The sequence below is a fragment of the Ailuropoda melanoleuca genome, chromosome 19 (genome assembly GCF_002007445.2).
Source record: "Ailuropoda melanoleuca isolate Jingjing chromosome 19, ASM200744v2, whole genome shotgun sequence".
NCBI classification, from domain to species: domain Eukaryota; kingdom Metazoa; phylum Chordata; class Mammalia; order Carnivora; family Ursidae; genus Ailuropoda; species Ailuropoda melanoleuca.
Genome location: NC_048236.1, coordinates 33,239,128 through 33,259,065, shown reverse-complemented (window position 1 = coordinate 33,259,065; position 19,938 = coordinate 33,239,128). Strand labels below are relative to the sequence as shown.

General features: G+C 41.1%; 1 protein-coding gene across 3 annotated transcripts in view; it reads left to right on the top strand.

Annotated features, from left to right (window-relative positions):
- The window catches only part of UBE3D (ubiquitin protein ligase E3D), a 150,883-nt gene extending 141,663 nt beyond the window's left edge, over nucleotides 1-9,220 (top strand). For 2 of the 3 annotated variants that reach the window (XM_034647910.1, XM_034647912.1), the window contains one exon: nucleotides 8,694-9,220. In XM_034647910.1, the coding sequence (XP_034503801.1) occupies nucleotides 8,694-8,860 (167 nt within the window). In that variant the 3' untranslated portion in view covers nucleotides 8,861-9,220. The remainder of the gene's footprint in view (nucleotides 1-8,693) is intronic. The other variant, XM_034647915.1, reaches the window with a different exon arrangement.
- The last annotated feature ends 10,718 nt before the right edge of the window (nucleotides 9,221-19,938 follow it).

Below are 19,938 nucleotides of genomic sequence, written 5' to 3'. Positions count from 1 at the left end.
GTGTATGTCGTTCCATACAGTTTTATTACCTGCATATGTTTGTGTTTCTACCACCACAGTCAAGACACTGAGCAGTTCCATTAGCATTTCAACCAGGGTCTATCCTATTGCCCTATTATAATCATACCATCTCTCCCCTCCCCGCCACCCCTAGCCCCTGGCAACTGCTACCCTGTCCTCTATTTGTAAAATTTTCTCATTTCAGAATGTTACATACAATGGAACACAATAGAAAATCCAGAAAATAAATGTACAAGGTCAATTAATCTTCAATGAAACAGGAAAGAATATCCAATGGGAAAAAGTCTCTTCAACAAATGATATTGGGAAAACTGGACAGCACCATGCAAAAGAATGAAACTGGACCACTTTCTTACACCGTACACAAAAATAAATTCAAAATGGATTAAAGACCTAAATGTGCGACCTGAAACCATAGAAATCCTAGAAGAGAACATAGGCACTAGCTTCTTTGACATCAGCCATAACAAGTTCTTTCCAGATAGTCCTCTTAAGGCAAGGGAAACAAAAGCAAAAGTAAACAATCGGGACTACATCAAAATAAAAAGCTTCTGCACAGGGAAGGAAATAAACAGCAAAACAAAAAGGCAACCTACAGAATGGGAGAAGATGTTGGCAAATGACATACCCGATAAAGGGTTAGTATCCAAAATATATAAAGATCTAAAATTCAACACCCAAAAAACAAATAATTCATTTAAAAAATGGACAAAAGACATGAAGAGACATTTCTCCAAAGAAGACACACAGATGGCCAACAGACACGTGAAAAGATGCTCATCATCTCTTGTCATCGGGGAAACGCAAATCAAAACTGCAAAATCAAAACAATAAGACACCACCTCAACACCTGTCAGGGTGGCTAAAATTAACACAAGAAATAGCAGGTGTTGGTGAGGATGTGGAGACAGGGGAACCCTCTTGCACTATTGGTGGGAATGCAAACTGGTGCAGCCACTGTGGAAAACAGTATGGAGTTCCCTCAATAAGTTAAAAATAGAACTACTTTATGATCCAGCAATCATACCACTGGGTATTTACCCGAAGTTTACAAGGACAGTAATTCAAAGGGATATATGCATCCTTATGTTTATAGCAGCATTAGTAACAATAGCCAAGATATGGAAGCAGCCCAAGTGTCCCTCGATCGATGGGTGGATAAAGAAGAAGGGCATCTATATACAATGTAATATTATTCAGCCATAGAAAAGAATGAAATCTTGGCCATTTGCAGCAACATGGATGGAGCTGGAGATAATAATGCTAAGTGAAATAAGTCAGAGAAAGACAAATACCATATGATTTTACTCATATGTGGAATTGGAGAAACAAACAAGCAAAGGGATAAAAAATAGAAAGAGAGAACAAGCTGATGGTTACCAGAGGGGAGTAGGGGTAGAAGGAGGGGTAAAATAGGTGAAAAAGAAAAAAAAAAAAAGTACAATTGGAGTTCTATAGTATATAACCTTTTGAAGTTGGCTTTTTTTAACTCAGTGTAATTCCCTGGAGATTCTTCCAAGTTGCATGTATCCATAATTTGCTACTTGTTATTGCTGAGTAGTAGCCCACCATATGGATGTACCACAGTTTATTTAACCATACCTATGGGCTGATCCCAGCTTTGGGCTGTTAAAATAATGCTGCCATGAACATTTGTATACAGGTTTTTGTGTGAACATTAAGTTTTCATTTCTCTGGTCTAAATGTCCAAGACTGCAATTGCTGGATCATATAATAATTACATGTTTAGCTTTAAAAGAAATTGCTAAACTGCTTTCTAGAATGCTTATACAATGTTATATTCCCCCAGCAATGTATGTGAGATTTTGATTCTTTGTCAGCTTTTGGTGCTATCCTGGTAGCCTTATTTTGAATCAAAATTTGGGACAGTTTTCTTTTCCTGAACTAACCAAATAATTTTGGCAGAGACCCATGTGGGGATAACTAGATTTAAAGAAAACCACGTTAGGGCATATCAGAAGCTGTCTCCCAACCCCCCAAAAATCATTCACTTAACTCTTAACAGACTAACTTTGCAGAGTAGGTCAGTTTGAGATATATGGCCCCTTTAGTCTCCAGATAACTAACCAAAAGGATTCAGCTCTCCTTTTGTAGATGTTGGGCCCACTCTCCTTATCAATATCGGGAAAAAGGACTGGACATTGTTTCTTTCTCCCTTGTTTGACAACCTTATTGTCTTCTAGAAGAAAATTTGTTTTTTATATGGATTTTTAAACCCCCTAGACCAATGTCTTCACTTTGCCCTCATCTGGAAATGAAGATGCTGGATTAGGAGTTAGAAGACTTGTGTTTGAGTCCTTCTTACTAGCCGTGTCACTATAAATAAGTCAGTGACCCTTTCTAAGTTTGCTCGGCTGCATAAAATGGATGGACGAGACCAGTAGTTCTCAAACTCTAACATACATTAGAATCACCCGGAGGAGTAGGAGGAGTATTAGGAAACCAGTTGCTGGGCCCCATCCCTAGAGTTTCTGATTCAGCAGGTCTAGAGTTGGACACAAGAACTTGCCTACCAGCTTTCCAGGTGATACTAGTGAAGCTGGTCCAGAGACAGCACCTTAAGAACTACTGGGCTAGATTATGCTAAAATACCCTCTGCGCCCAACAGTCGATACCATCCCTTAACCACCACCCCCCCAAAGAAAACCCTTGAATTTGCTTTCTGGTAAAATTAGTTTTGCCTTTATCTTTTTATTTTCTTAAGTGATATAGATATATAGCAGAATTTAATGCAGCCATTAAAAAATGCCATAGAAGAATAATCATTGTCATGGGACGCTTACCACAATACATTATTGGGCTAAAAAGAAGCTATATATTACAAAACAGCAATATATAGAAATGTCCAGTTACACATAGAAAATGGAAGTCCAGAGAGATCTAAAATATTAATAGTTATCACTGATTAAATTTTATTTTCCTTTTTTTGTGCTTTTCTGTGTTTTCTAATTTTGTCTTTAGTTCATATAATCATTAACCAGTTATGAAACAAAAAAATGATAAATACAACCCTCCATTTCGCTAAGTTTTATTTTATTTTTTCAGTTTCTCTACGTTTTAATAATTGCAGTAAAGAACTTGTTGAACACCAACCAACAGAATTAAGCTGTTCGGGTACGAGATAAAATTGTCCAGGACCGTTTACAAAGGCAGCTATGACCCTCCTTAGCCATTTGCTTAAAAAGTGTGGTAAATTGCCTTGTGCCTTCTTCCTACTTGGAGAATTCTGCACTCACACGCCTGAGTAGGTCTGGCCGCAGGAGCGCACGGTACAGCATCGGATTACTGCCTATTTAATGTGTTCCTGACACTTTGCCACTGTTAACCAGTGGGGTTCACAGCCTCACAAGCTGGTCTCTCCTGCATCCTTGACAGTAGGGTCAGAAAGTATTTTATCTGGCAGGTTTCTCGCTTGCATCTCTCTTAGAAGAATTAATGTTTACAAGTAAAATAGGAATTTTAAAAATATCTAAGGAGACTGAAATAAGTCTGTTTAGACGGCGGAAACCAGTCATCTGCTTTAGAAGGGGATTTTGTTTCCCAGGTGGGTTCAGGTCCCCGCCCGGGAATTCTACTGTACTGATATCCCAAGTATATTGTCGTCTTCAACACTTACGCGTGTCAATAATAAGAAAGATAAGTAAGAATGAGCATAGCTTCCTTGAAAGATTACTTATTAAAGTGGTTTTGCTGCTAAATATTTGAATTAATCGATACTGGAGAAAAACTCTCTGTTGTTTCTGAGCTCTGATAACTCTGGTTCTGAATAGACTTGTGTGGTCCGAGGCCTGCCGCCAAGGGACGGCTCAGTGGGGTTTCCACAACACCAGGTCCACAACTGCACTTGTACCGCGGGTTCCCTCCTGCCAACTTCTCTGCGGTAGATATTCGATGGGAATGAGAAAGTGAAAAGACCTTTTGATTCATGAGTGGTGCTGTATTTATTGTGGTGGCACTGTTTTATATCGTGCATTGGAACACCCACCCGGAATTATTTATTTTAACAAATACGTCTTGCGCTTGAGGCCACATATTTTTATGTGACACCTAAAGACTACCGCCGTCTAAATGTTGGCCCCATGCGCTTGCTGTCATTAGCACAGTGACTGGGTTTGCTTATAGAACGGGAAGCTTCAGTGATGGCATCAGACTCCTTGTCCGCAACAGCGGTGCAAGAGCACTGCACAGTGTCAGCAATATTCGCCGCCGTCCCCTTATTCTGGAAGAACGGTTGAGAATTTAATGTGTGGAACCTACTTGCTTGGTGAATGGGCTCAAGATCCAGTAACTGTTGAATCAGTGCACATTTGTGGCCCTATCTAGGGATGAGGGGCATCAGCCTTCCTGTCTCCCCCACACATACCTCTTTCCTGATCTCGGCATACTGCTGGCTTGCCACCTAGATGTCCACTGCAAAACAGCCATGCTTCGCTTACCTGGCTTCCCACATCGATGAAAATTGGCAGGATTCTTATTTATATGTAAGTTATCATAGTGCTTCCATGGCTTAGAGAAAATACAAGGTCAAGCTTTCATATAATTCACAGACATCCATCTTACTTCTTTTTTCCTACTTCCTAAAAGCTCTTACAGATTTTGTGCAGGACAGTGTGGAGTGGGAAGGCTGCACTGATGTTTCCCTTAGTCTAGAGTTTCGGTCCACAGTTAAGTATACACGTAATTGCCATCGTTTTAGAGGGACAGGCTCTTCTTTCTCATTGCAGTGTTTCTCCGGTCTTCTGTGCCATCCTTCCTGTTTGCTAGTGATTCCTGTAGCAAGCCACCGTCCTTCAGTAGGCAGAAGTGTTTGCCATGCTGTGCCATGCCAGCTTTTTGCCTCCCCATCAACACAGTATTCATAATCAGAGTAATAAGGACCTTTCTCAGGGTACTGCCTCAGAAATCGTACTTCCTTTCATAACCCAAGAATAGTTTTTTTCTCCCAGCAGGCATTAGACATCCATCTTAAACTTATCCCACCTTATTAGAATCATCTTGTTCCTGGGCTGTCTCCCCCACTGGCATGTTAGCACCGTGAGAGAATGCCTTCCCAGTGTGGTCTGTGACTGGGGCAGTCGCTGGCACGTAGACAGCACTTCATGATTAAATGAATTGAATGAATGAAGCCAGCCTGCCAGCCCACAGAAAGGAATGCCTTATACTATTTATCCGACTCAAGAAGTGAAGTCCAGGTATTATCAGCATGGGCTGGAACCATGCTGAATTAGTGAGCTGGAAAAAAATTGCTTCATGTTATGTAAGATGTTAAATATATTTGACAGATGCTTGAAAGAGTCATTTTCTGGTTTTTTATATTTACATTTATATTTTTTATTTTGTAAATGAGGTTTGATTTTAGAAACTATTTTATAATATAAACTCTCTTTTCCATGCCATTAAAGCATTCTGTTTCAGAACATAACTTTGAACGTGAGCCATACCTACACAACAATACATTTTTAAGGCATGGTTTTATATATATATTTTTTAAGTCTGCAGTACCCTTTAAAAGGAACATTTGTGTATGGCTGTGCTTATCCTAAAGAGTCTTTTCTAAAGCTTACAATTATTATGAAGTTCACATTTTCCAGTATTTTCCAGTTTTATCTTTCTTGTTTATTAGCACACCCCAAAGCACTTAGATAGCCTTTTCTCTTAATGCTCATGCTATCTTGTGCAGCCTACTTGACAGCATATTTTTTCACTGATTGAAATTTCAAATCTATGTTGAGGAATTGAATTTAATAATACGAATTTGTTAACTAAGATAAAAGAACACTAAAAAGTGTGTAACATATTACATAAATGCATTGAAGCATTTTAAACTTAACATCTGGTCAGCTATTACATCAGCCTAGCCGTTTGTTGTGGTTTAAGAAGATTGTTTTTAGGTGATGACTCAAAGCAGAGACATTATTTTTAGACATCTTAACTTCCTCTCCCTCTTCCTATTCCCAACTGTCCAAATTCAGGTGCACAGAATATGGAGAATCAAACTTCATAGCCAACAAGAAAGAGACCCTCTTCCCCTTGTTTTTAATAATAATATGTACTTTTGTGACTGTATGTTCCAGAAATGTAACAATGGAGCCCGAAACTGTGGCCTCACTCTCGAGAATAAAACTAAAAAGATGAAATACAGGGAGTTTTCTCAGTGTAATGAAACCAAATCATCCTCAAAATAAATGGCAGTTAGGGAAAGCAATTTTTGCTGTCATGGATAAAAGCTAGAGAACACAAAATCAGCATTTGAAATATATTAACTCACGGTGTTTTAAATAAAAAGAAGCTGAAATGCATTGTGCAGTACCTGTTGCCAAGGAGGATTGCGGTTTCTTGTTATTAAGTCCTGCAAAATACATTGTGTACTTGGCAGGCGGAACTATGAAAACCAGAGATGAAAAAAAGACATATTAGGTCAAATTTTAAAGTTTTTCTTTTTGTGGGGGGTGGTGTGGTGCCATTTTGCATTATTTAATCAGCTCTCTTATGCAGCTGTTCCATCCCAAGTTCATATTCACAGGTATGCAAAAGAAAATAAATCTTTGATATTTGAGGCAATAATGAAGATTAAAAGTCCCCAAAGCTCTGCAGTTTACCTCATTCATCTGAAAACTTCTAATGGGAAAAGCACGGATTGAGAATCAAAATTTCTTCCTCAGTCCATTACTGCCACTTAATACCTCTGTCTCCCGAGCAAGTCACTTAATTTTTTTTCAGCTTCTGTTTCTTCATTTGCTTTATGTAAATCACAGTTTGTGCTGAGGGTGAAAGCAGTCCAAATAGGCTTCCTATGCTATGAAGTGTTTTATAAGTGTCGGGAGGTCCTGTTATAATTCCCATTTCGCAGATGACAAAGGCCTAAGAGAGACTGCTAACGAGTTGGTTGAAGGTCACGTGGCTGGCAAATAGAGATCTAGCTTTAAGATCCCATGTCTATAATATCGGCATTTTTCAGCATCAGTATTACTGACATTTTAGGACTGATAATTCTTTCTTGGGGGGGGGGACTGTCCTGTGCATTATAACATGTTTAGCAACACCCCTGGCCTCTACCCCCTAGATGCCAACAGCATCCCCCACTTTATAATAACCAGAAATGTCTGCAGACACTGCCACTGTCCCCTTGCAGGCAAAATCACCCCAAGTTGAAAACCACTGGTCTGTGTGATTCCAGAGCTAAAGTTATTAACCCCTTGTATGATGACATTCATCAGTATTATCATTATTCTGAGTGATTCTTGCTCGGAATACTCCATGACATAGCAATTTTCAGAACTGAAAAGGAGATAACTGGTTTTCATCCATGGTTTCCCTGTTTCTGAATATGAACAGTGGCATTATCATCTTTGGAAGGTCCCCATGAACTGCTGTTACAGAGCCAGGGTCACCTGATGGAGACACTCTCCACAGTGAGCCGAAAGTCAGACTGAACGACTTTCCCCTGTAATTCTGTGACCATCCCCTCAGGGGCCCCACTGTTGTCTCTTGAACTGCCCCTTCTCATCTGGTAGATGCTTGGGCCCCTGATATCAGCTGAGAGCCACGGGAGAAAACACGTGTTTTCATAACCATGATCTCATTTAATCTTCACAGTAAGCCCTTGAAGTTTGTATCTATTGTCTGTGTTTACATTTTGTTTAGGAACCTTAACCTTTCTTCCTTGCCTGCTCCTTCAACTTTGGTGTTCTCGCTGTGGAACCTGATATGGAAACTCAGCAGGTGCCTTTCTCAACAGCACAGTATGAAGAGTAACATCCTTCTCAATTACTGAACATAAAGCAGATACTTTCTGCCCTGTGTGACTCTTCCTTTTTCCTTCCCCTTAACAGGGATCATTAAATACAGGCCTCCTTTGACTGCATTTGGGGACTTAAGAACCAACTGTCCAAGAGCAGAACGTGTTTATTTCCGTTGCTCACTCTTTCCCCCCCACAAGGCCAAGCATGAGCTCGCGAGTCCTCCCACACGTCCCCATCTTTGTCGCTAATCTGTGGTCTGCTCTCTTCCTGATCCTGGCACACTTCCCAATTAATATCACCTCCGAATGAGAACTTTCCAAACGTTTATGGTTAAATTCATTGTTTGTTTCTGTGTGGTTGAAAACTATTGGTAAAATAGATGCATTTGATCTGGGCCTCATTGAATTTGTAGGTAGACCTGTCTGAATTTTTTTACACATTAAGTTTTAAGATGAGTTCCTACTGACAAGCACAATAAATATAATTGAATGTGATGAAAAACACTGGCATGACTGGAGGAGAGGCTAGCCATGAGGAACTGGACTTGCCCGGGAATCTTCAGGACTCGAAATTCTGCTCACGGAAGGTCCAAAACAGCAGCTGGAACCAATGGGAAAGAGGACTGGATCACTTCACAGCAGTACAACTTGAGTGTCAATTAAAACTTTTATTTATTTTATAATTTAAAGTGCATGTGAATCATGTTAATTACTACATGGTTCATTAAAAAAGGTGTAATTGGCTCCCGTTGTAAAACAGCAATGTCTACCCCGACCAAGAGTCATTTTTCTTTCTTAGATCAGCCTGCATCCTTATTGACCAGATTTACCTGATTCTGATTTGATGTGCACTTAGCCGTTTCATCATGTTGTGTAAGTAAAGCCTCGTGGGTTTTTCTTGCTTCTCCAGGTGGCCTTTTTGAAGATGTAGCCGTTGGAGCCGAGGTGTCCCCTCCCCAGCAGACAGCTCCCTGGCCTGGAGCGTGCCGGAGGCCAGCGCAGACACAAGGAGCCGAGCTTCAGAATAAGAACGTTGCACTGAACTTGGGAGCTGACTTGTTGACGTATAGTCTCTAAGAGTTCACTTCAAATCTTTGAAGAACCAAGTCTGCGAAGAAAGTTATAGTAGCAGAGAAGTCATGTCTCTGTTTCCCACAGAGAGGAATTCTCAAATATGTGCTGTGTCAGCCGCACCTGGAAGGATATTCGCTTGTGCGGCCCCATCTGTCCTTTGGGGGATGCAGTGAGCGAGTCCGTTGGTGGAACTGAATGTTAACTGCTATACGTCCAGGCAGATAGACTTACAAACTTGCCGTTCAGTTTGTTGAAAACACATTTTTAGAAAGATAAATACAGAATTTTGTATACCTTATTCAGAAGAGATGCTCCGTGAATAAGTGTGTGTCGAATGAATGATTATCAAGTTAAAGGTTTTCCTGTGTATGCAGACTTGCACGCGTTCCTTTGGTTCTTTATTTCCTTTACGAAATACTAAAGCCCATCAACCAACAGACCTCACTGGCCTTCTGTTCCAGAATTGTCTTAATCCTTGCGTGCCAGAGCAGGTGGAGAGGAAACCATGGAAGGAGAAGGACAAAGCTAGAGGGAATCCTACAGAGCATGGGTGAGCTGCTGATTTCCCCGAGACGGGTTGATCCTGGCCTGTCATCTCCGGCTCCGGGCAAGGCTGGAAGGGGAGCCAGAGCCTGGCAGCTCTCCTTTGCCACTCTGCAGTCAGGACGACCGGCTGCATCTGCAACCGTGCGGGCTGCTCATCCTGGCGTTGGTCTGAGCCTGCAGAGGCCTCACTCCTCTCTCCGCAAACACACGGGGTTTTACCTCCCCTAATTTCCCAACACTCAAAACATCGGTGTCCCTCAGCCTTGTGCTTTGGTGAACTTTTCGTTTCATGGAGACACTTGCCTGCCAGCAGCACAGGGTGGTGGGGCACTCCTAATCTGTCCCCGGCTGACCGGCCAAGGAATAAAACCCATCTGTTTGACCCTGCGGAGTCCCTTTATTAAGCACAGTTGGAAACATCGAAGATCTCTGATATGTCCAAGACACACGGCCAGAAACAAGAATTAGTTTGGCTTCTAGTAGGCTACTGAGCTCCCAAACACCGAGCTGATTTTTCGTGCTTAGATTTCTAGCTGTCTGTATAAAGCAGGTTTTTTCAGTGTTGGCACCATTTATATTTGGGGCCTGGTGATCCTTTGTCGTGAGACACTGCCCTGAGCTGTGGGAAGGAAAGATCTTTTCCCTGTACCCTCCTAGGTTCAGTGGGTGCAGCTTGCAAATCAAACTGATAAAAGACAGATTAACAGGAGGAAAAAAAACAATTTAATTACATACATCCACACAGGAGTTTCACAAAGGAATGAGACTCAAGGAGGTGGTCAGATAATTGAGGTTTATATACCGTCTTAGGCTAAACAAAGAAAAAAGAGTTTGGGGCTTCTTGGCAGGGGAGGCAAATTATAGGAAGGTGAGGGAAGGAAATGTCTGGTAATAGGGTTGTCTTGTTATGCAGATAAGAGTTTCTCAAATGATAAGAGTTGTCTCCCAAAGTAGCTCTCTTCCTGGTACCGAGATGTCTTTACAAATGGAAATTTCCTTTATAAATGGAAATTTCATTTACAAAAGAGGAAATTTATACTTTATTCTCTGCCTCTGCGGGCTCTCCATTGTCATTAACTCAAAGTAACCCTTCTGTCACCGCGGTGGATTTCGGGGGACGTGGTCTTGTACCCTCAGTGCACTGACGGGTATTTAGCAGCGTCCCTGGCCTCACCCACCAGATGCTAGTCGCCCCCGACCCCAGTTGTGACAACTAATAACACCAGCAGACATTGCCCTGCTGTCCAAGATCGAGCCCAGTGGAGAGCCACTGCCTTAGTGGATGAAACTATCTGGTGACTGCGTATAGTTGTGTGTTGCCACTGACATGGCCATTACCAAATCTAGGTCTTTTTATGGCATGAGGTCTGGCCTTAGTATAAATTGGTTTCACAAATGAATGCATTAATGATGAATACTTTTGTGTGTGAATATTTCTTAAGAGTTCCGTTGGTATTGTTGGAGACTGGAATCAGTCTAGCAGAGTTCAGTCTATTCATGAAACAGAAATGTCTTCTGAGATAGTCTTTCTTCCTCTGGAAAAGGAAGCAGCTGTGACTGTGCGTTTGCAGTTGAGGTGGTGAGGGTGTTCCCGATTCAGGACAACTCTACCACTCAGCGAAACCCAGCTAGAAGAGCGTTCCGATTTACTAACCTTGTCTACGTACATTCCAGTTGAGTCAAGTATAGTTAGACCCCTTCACCTCACTCTGAGTCTTAGGAGGAGCCAAGGCACAGAGAGCTAAGCACACCTTCTTCCTGATGGCACAGGTGGGGAACGGAGGTGGAGTGGTTGTGAGAAGCTCTCACGGAGGGCAGGAGTAAGAGGTGGGTCGGTCTGTCTGTCTGTCCGTCTCTTTCTCACACACTCACACACACACACACTCACACACACACACTCACACACACACACACACACACACACACACGATTTCTGACTATAGACTTCAGTTACTGTGTGAAGTTGCAACTGTCACGCAACTTAAAATCTTGCCATGGTGAGCTTCTCAAGCTCAACAGGTCTCCAGTGGCTCTCCGAGGGATGGGAAGGGAGGGCCAGCACAGCTGAGCCGGTGCCCCAAGTGAGCTGTTAACATCTAAGCACTGGGTAGGTCTGAGGGTAACGTGTAAACCTGTAAAAGTCCTTTTAGGGCCACAGGGAGTGGGGAAAGGATGGAAAAGGAAGCCATTTTATTTATCCTTTTCTCTTTGCTAAATAAATAAATAAATTGCTTCTCTCTCTCTGAGAAGGAGACACAGAAATATCCAGCACTAAAGAGATTTAGTTAAACCACATAAAGAGGGCTAGAGAGAATTGAAGCAGGCTGTATAAGCTCACTATTGGCCCTTGGAAGTCATTCTGCATTAGCCTCCTGTGTCTTATGAGTACGATTCTGGAATGCATTCAGTAGCAGTCCTAGATAATGGTAACACAAAATTTTGATACACTATTAAGAGGTTGGAAAGGAAAAGGAAAGAGAAAGAAAAGAAAAAAGAAAAAGAAGGAAATCGACCAGGGGTTAGCCAGCAAAAAAGAGGAAAGGACATTGTGGGTAAAAAAAAAAAAAAAATTGTTCACCATCATCAGTTGAGTAATTCTATGCCTGACGCTGTTGGCGGTCTTTAACATAAATTACTTCATGCAGTTCTCACCATAACTCTGAGACTAATGCTAATATTTTCCCATTTTACAGACAACAGGGTAAAAGCAAGACAAGAGAGCCATTTGTGCAATTTGCTGTAGTCAGAGGACTCTGAGTACGAAGCCTCTGGGTGAAAGAATATCAAACAGAATAGATATAATGAAGCAGGTTTTTTAAATAATTGGGAATAACGCAAGAAACAGGGCAAGAAAAATACCATATAGCATTTGAAAATGATTGAAGTTAAGGAAAGGAACAGGAAAAGTAAAAAAGAAATTAGAAGCCCCAGAAATGGTAAAAATCCAAATGACAGTCAAAATATAATAATAACAGGTACTATTTATTGTTAGCCATATCCCAGGCCTTGCTCTATGTGCTTTCATGTATTATCTCTCTTTTAATCCTCAAAATAATCCTATGAGGTTATTCTTACCACCCTATTTATATATATTTATATAGAAGGGCCAGAGAGTAGGTGGGTATTTCAGACACAGTAAGAAGCGGAGCTGTTTTTGGAGCACAGCCACCTAATCATTATTCCATTGAACTTCTTGGGTACCAGTGACGGAATTAAAACAGTCAAGAAAGAAAGACAGAGGGGGTGGGGGGCGGCTGGGTGGCTCAGTCGGTTAGGCGTCTGCCTTCGGCTCCGATCATGATCTCGGGGTTCTGGGATCGAGCCCTGCATTGGGCTCCCCACTCGGTGGGGAGCCTGCTTCCCCCTTTCCCTCTGCCTGCTGGTCCCCCTGCTCGTGTGCTCACTCTCTCTGTCAAAAAAATAAATAAAATCTTTAAAAAAAAATGGCAGAGGGGGGAGCAAGGAGGAAAAGAGGGAAGGAAAGAAAGGAGGAAGGAAGGAGAAAGAAAGGGTGGGAAGGAAGAAAGGAAAGAAAGAAAAGGAAGAGGAGGTCCACAAGGACCAGAGCCGTATTAAAACATGGTATGTGTAGGGAGTGTGCTATTTCAGACAGGGTGAGCTTTACGCGTATGCCTACTTTTGGTGCCATATATGGTCACAATATTTGAATTCCCATCTCCAGTGACTATGGAGATACATTGTTAAACGCCAACAGATTGAGTAGAAACCACAACCTGACGCCATTTTGCCAAAATTAGATTGACTAAACAAGAGTACACCAAGGCTAGCAAAGCTTGTTTGATTCCACTGAGTACAGAAAATCCGACCAGAACGAGGCGCTCGGATGTAATTGACCTCGCACTAATCACTTTGGTAATTAAACCTGATCGGCGGCCCCTGTAGTAAAAAATGCTAACAAGGTTAAATGGTTTTGTATGATGGATAAAGCCAGTCTAGTTGTTGTCTTGAGACATTTGTTTTTGTCCTTAATGTATAACAAAGATTAATTGGGACCCACATTTCATTATAATTCAGGAATGTAAGGATGACTGGTATATCTTAGTCTGTAGTTAGAAAGGCATTAACGTTTATCTTACACATCAGAGGGAGGGTTCCCACTAATTGCTTATCTAAAAGTCCTGCATCTCCTTAAATACTCAAGAGCGCTCAGTGTAACTTAATGTAACAATTTCTCTTCGTTTGCCTCTTGAGATGCTTCAAGCTTTTATCTACTGAACCAGAGCTCATCATCATTCCTTAATGGGGGGGGGGGAGTAGGAGGGGATTACATGGAAATAAGTTCTTTTAACAGGATAATTTCCCTACTTTTAAGAGGAATGATAAACACTTGCTTAAAAGAACGTTTTATTTTATTTTTTAAAGATTTTATTATTTTATTCGAGAGACAGAGAATGGACAGAGAGAAAATATGTGTGGTGCGCGCATGCGCACACGCAAACGTGGAGGGGGCAGAGGGAGGAGAAACAGACTTCCCCCTGAGCAAGGAGCGGGATGCAGGGCTGGATCCCAGGACCCTGAGATCATGACCTGGGCTGAAGGGAGTTTAACCGACTGAGCCACCCAGGCGTCCCTTAAAAGAACATTTTAGAAAGCATCAAACCTATACCTTACTATTCTTTTTAAAATACAGTTTCATTTTCAACTTGTCCTCAAACCTGTTACAGATAAAGTAAGAAATCCATTTTCAGGGTCCCACATTTATGCTAGGGCCCTTTGGCTACGAGGTGCAATAAACAGAGGGCAGGGTTTCCCCAGACCCACCTGTGACCTTCCACAGCCTTTCTGGTCAGAATGGGAATTGCTGACAGCATGACTCCATTTCATGTTTCAATAAAAATTTTTCCTTTTATCTTATGTTTTGGAGAAAAAAGAAGGATTTGTATTGCCATAACTTGTTTATACACACTCTATTGGTGTTCTGGTTACAAATTTCAATGCGTCTCCCAAAAAGACCCAAATCAAGAACACTGTAAGTGGGTAACTTCATTTAAAACTTACTTTGGAGTTTCTGGCTGAACCTTTTCTAAACTTAAGAAAAATAGGGCTCGTTACTCTTTGCCCAGAACCTTCCAGGCCTGAGTAGGCCATGGCAGGCTTTCTGTAGACTCAAGCTAGAAAAGAAATTGTGGAAACAAAGCACTTTGCACATGCTCATAAAATAACAAAATCTGTTTTTTCACTGAGTCTTCAGAAACCGTGCTTGGGAGCACATCTCTCTGACTTGTATCTCCCCTTCATTTCCCACCACCCTCCCTGCCCCTCCCTAAACAATACCGTTTTTAGGAAGAGGAGCCAGAAGTGCCAGCCTTGGTTACTCTTGTATTCCCTTCCAGAATCAAGACTTAAGGGTTGTGACCTGTTCATGTGAAACTATTGGAGAACAAGAATTCCTGTCCCCTCAAAGGGACTTCTAGCTGCACTAAGAATCAAATCGACATGAGACAGATTAACAGGAGAAAATCAAATTTAATAGTATATATATGAGGAATCCATACAGACATGGAAATTCCAAAGACAGGCAAAATGAGGTCTATATATCATCCTGAACTAAGGAGAAGGGGGTAGAGATCTGGGACTTCAGAGGGAAGAATGCAATTCACTGGGTGATAAGAAGTAGAATGTATGTAATTAGATGTTTGCCCTGCCACACAGATGGGTCATCAGATAAAATTTATCGCTGCTAATAACCCTCATCCTGAGAAAGACCCCCCAATTTAGATTCTTCTAGGCAGTTACAGGAAGGGCAAATGTTTCTTTTGAGCCTGTAGGATCTCAGTTGCCTTCAGCTCAAAAGAATCTTCATGCCAGAGTGGCCCATCTATAGACCTTTCTCCTCATAGGATGGTGAGAGCATCAAAATTAGTCACTATTAGCTTTTTTTTTCTACGATAAAGTCTTTTTTAATTTGACTGTAGTCATCATTAGTTTTATGTTCCGTAATAGTACATATTGGACTTAGAAAGTATACCATCCACTTATACTTTCTGAAAAAAAAATTAGTTACAGTTTCTCCCTTTCTTCCAAATGTCCTGAATAATAAACTCAACAAAAGGCACTATAAGTTCTCTCAAATGTCCTCGTGATCATAAACCTTAGTCCAAATGTTAAGAAAGAATTCTTAAAAGGTATATAAGGTAACAAAGGCATTTAAATAAAATTCCACATTTTAATTCAATAAAATCTGAGAAGTGATGATGTCAAGAAGAAAAGAAAAAGTGGCCCAAGGTATTCTCTCCTCAAGCACAGACAAAAGAAGTCATTTTATTGTTGATATTAAGAGAAAAATAAGTTGAAATCTATTTTTAAAACTTTTTAAGAGAAATCACCAGTAAACTGGAAATGTATGTGTTAGAAATCACTAGAGGAAACAAACAGGACTTGATCAATAAAACACATTTCCTGTGTATATCTTCAACCCTGTGATAATTGTTCAAGGCAATTTTGGAAGAGCGCGTTTCAATATTTCTGTTTATTCGTTCCTCTGCGTTATTCTGTCAAGCCAAGGACGTCCTTTAAATAAAGGCCCTGTCTATGGAACATTTGGTGGTTGTATTTCTTACACAATCAAGAAAGTGTTTCTGAAATGTGTACTGTCATTAGATTGGTTTTGATGGGATTAAAACTGAAAACTGAGGTGAGAAAAAGCATATAGGAAGAGAACCCTACAAGCAGTGAGTGATGATACCAAACTGCCAGAATGGACCCCAATGATTGTGAGAGTCCAAAGAGGTCCCCCTCAAATGAATGTGGCAGAGAAGATGCTTTTGTTTGGGTGATACAGGATTTGTTGTGGGCTTTGAGTGATGGTTAAGATTTGGAAAGACAGGAAGAGTAGCATTCAAAACAGCAAGAACATTTGTCTAGATTGGAGGAATTAAGAGGGGACAATGAATGATAAAATAGGAACGAGTTCTTTGATTGGGGGAGGCACTGAATGCCTATCTTAACTTCTCAGGGATCAAGCACGACATGAGCAGGAACTATTTGTGTGTGCATGTGTGTGTGTGTGTGTGTGTGTGTGTGTGTGTGTGTCCACCCCTGAGGGCCTCTTGAGCTTTAGGATTTAAATGCAATGATTAATGCGCTCCTGGGTGGCTCCGTTGGTCTGTTGAGCATCTGACCCTTGATTTCTGCTCAAGTCATGATCTCAGGGTCATGATGAGATCGAGCCCCGCATTGGGCTCTGTGCTCAGACCACAGTCTGCTTGGGATTCTCTCTCTCCCTCTCTTTCTGCCCCTCCCCCACTCCCTTGCACATGCTGTCTCTGAATAAAGAAATAAAATCTTTAAAAAGAAATAAATAAATGCAATGGTTAAGAGTGAAAGAGGCCTAGCGTTAGACTGCTTGGGTTGAAATGTCACCTGTAGGGTGCCTGGGTGGCTCAGTTGGTTAAGCGTCTGCCTTTGGCTCATGTTATGATCCTGGAGTCCCAGGATCCAGTCCCGCGTCAGGCTCCGTGCTCAGCAGGGTGTCTGCTTCTCCCTCTGACCTTCCCCCCTCTCATGCTTTGTCTCTGTCTCTCATTCTCAAATAAATAAATAAAAATAAAATGTCACCCATATAATCTTGAGCTAGTTCCTTAGTCTTATCTTTAAAATGGGGTAAAAAACTAGCATCTATCTCACAGGAGTTTTTGAGTATTTCATGGGTCACGGCGTGCACAGTGCTTAGGACAGTGCTTGGCTCACAGCACACGATACATTTTAGCTGTGGTTATTATTCAGTGAATTTGCTCTTCTCCACCACTCCTTCCCATTGCCTATGACATTTATTTTCTGAGGCTGTAAGGAGAAATACGACATGATAAAGGTGATGCCTTAGAAAAATTAATCTGCTAGCAAAGCACAAGGTAGATGGAGAAGAAGAAAGGAATTCCATTATTGCAAAACAGGAAGAGGCTTTCCAATTCCAAAGAAAACGATCATAGAATGTCTTCACCAAAGAACTTTGTCAGTGCCTTTTCCTACTCTGCTTTTAATTATTGTTGAAGGCCATTGAAAGTACAGTAGGATACGTTACTTTTCCATTTGCAGTCAGTTTAGGTCTAACCATGCAGGATAACCTGTTTCGAGTATTTTATACGTACACCTTTTAAAATGGGTTCTCTATCAGAGTCTTCCCTTGTGAGCAGAAAAAGCTTTCGCAAAAATCTTTACATGAGGAAGGGAATCCAGTCCAGAACTTTCCGACCAGACATTTTACAGGTATGTCCTCTGGACTAAAGTTCAATTTACCTTCTATGTAATTTCCAAAAGTACCAGGAATCCTTTTTTGTTGTTCAGTGTTGCTGGTTCTCAGGAGAACAAGGCAGTCTCCATGGCGAACAAACCCTATTCCCTATATTCTTAATTCTCTCGTGTGTTTGTCCCCCACCACCCACTTACGTTCAGAAGTATGCTATGGTCACAACAGTGCGAAGGATGAGTGCTTGACCAGAAATACCACAGATGGAAAGAAGTTGTTGACTATGTTACTAAATTTCATGTAAGTGAGTACTTTTCTTCTTAGAGAATAATTCAGCATACCCTCGAAATGAATTAGGACCCAGCGTTTGAGTAACTTCTGTTTATGTAGTGTGTGTAGTCCATTCCAGCTCAGGGAAATAGCCAAAGGGGTCAGATGAGCAGGAATAAACCACATTTCTCTGGCTCTCACCCCACCGACTGTGGAAAGTCCTGCAACTCGCTGCAAAATGCTCGAAGTATAGCTACGGTGCCCTCGGGGGTGCTCACATGTACCGCCTACCACCTGTCACCCATCTCAAGGCGTCTGCCGCGTTCTTCCTGTTCTTAGGCAGCGTCATTTGGTGCGGTGATCTCCACTGCTCCGGTGTCCCCAGTGGCTGTCCTGGGTGAAGTGCGGCATCTCACTTTCCTGGATGTGCCAGTAGAGTCAAAGGGGGCCATGGTGTTGGAGATTTTGATTAGCCAACGTTTTGCTGTGTCGTGCACAAGTAGGGAGAATGTAGATTCTCTCCGTTTTGTGCTGGACTCGGTGACATGGATCCCAAAGCAGTGCTATCCCACACCCAGTGCCTATAAAGTTTTTAGTTAAAATTGCTTTATCATTTTTTAAAATTTGAAGTGCCCAGCCCAGCAACTGGACTTAAAGACAAATTTTGAGTACTATACATGAACACACCATTTTTTGAACCAAGTCCATGTGCAGAATTCTCTCTTCTTATTTAAAATGAGTTTCTCCCAGTAAATCTCTTGGTCCCTGATATAAAGACACTCTGGCCAGAAATTCTAGATATTAACACTGTTTGGGTTCTAGCTGAGACTCCAAATACATTGTTACTTTTTTTTGCTATTCTGCCTTTTCAAAAGTGCTGTGACATAAGCATTAGCCTTTTTTTTTTCTTTTTTGTTTTCAGGAGGTTTTATAAAATTACTAAGTTCGTGGCTATGGTTATGGTGAATTTAAGCAACTACATTCTGCCCTGGAAAAGCTGTCTTCTTTGTATCTTTGCTCATTCAATTTCATTTGACAGAGAAAATTGCTATGAAGCAAAACTTTCATGTAGAGTTTCCAAATTAATCTCAGGATCAATCTGTAACGATTCTCATGTTTTATTTTGTGTAATAAAACAAGGCAACAGCAGAGCTTTGCGAAGAGTGAGAGCTCCTTAAGGGCAGGTCCAATGTTGTATTCATCTTCGTAATCCCATGCTTAGTAGTGATACCTGATTTAGAGAATGTAGTCAATAAATGTTAGCTACATTAATTACTCCATTGGGGACATTAATAGTTGAAAACTAGTGAATTGGATCTCTAGGGCAGGATCGATTTGAGTCAATCCATTCCTACAAAATGTTTATGCATCTTTGTAACTGTTAAAAGGTCCTACATCCTTCAAGGTTTATTTCCAATATTGCCTCTTCTCAGAAACATTTTCCTTATCAGTCTCAGCTGAAGAATATTTATTTATTTTTTGAAAAAATATTTTTTAAAAGTAAAATGAAGTCTTTGGTCCTATTGGAAATGCATGGAAGACATTCACCCATGGCTGTAAGATGCAGATGGAAATTCAATCTTTATTGGATTATACCGTCTTAGATGAATGTAATGACCAGGTTTACAAATCCATTCTGTGTCCTGACTCTTTCCTGACCTGGTTTGGAAACTTTGTGTAAAGTGGCACTTTATCTCTTATTAATTCCAAAGGTGACAGACACTGGATTTCATTGTCTCGTTAGTGGAAGCTGCGTTCTCTGATTAGCTGCCTTGCCCTTTTTGAAGCTTTGATTTATTGGGGAAGAGGAAGCACTGGCTTTTGTATGTGCTGAAAGGAAACTAGGGTAAGGAATAATTTATAGTTCTGTCTTTGCAGCTGAACAAAAAATAAAGGTTATTTTCATTATATTGCTATAGCAACTGCTCTAAAACAAAAGAAAGATACTCTAATAAGTAAAACCCAAAGACTGACATTGAGCTACTGTTTCAGTTAACTTAAAGAAGAAATGGTTAAAATCATATTTCGAAGCAGATTTGGCCCTCCTGAACTCTTATCT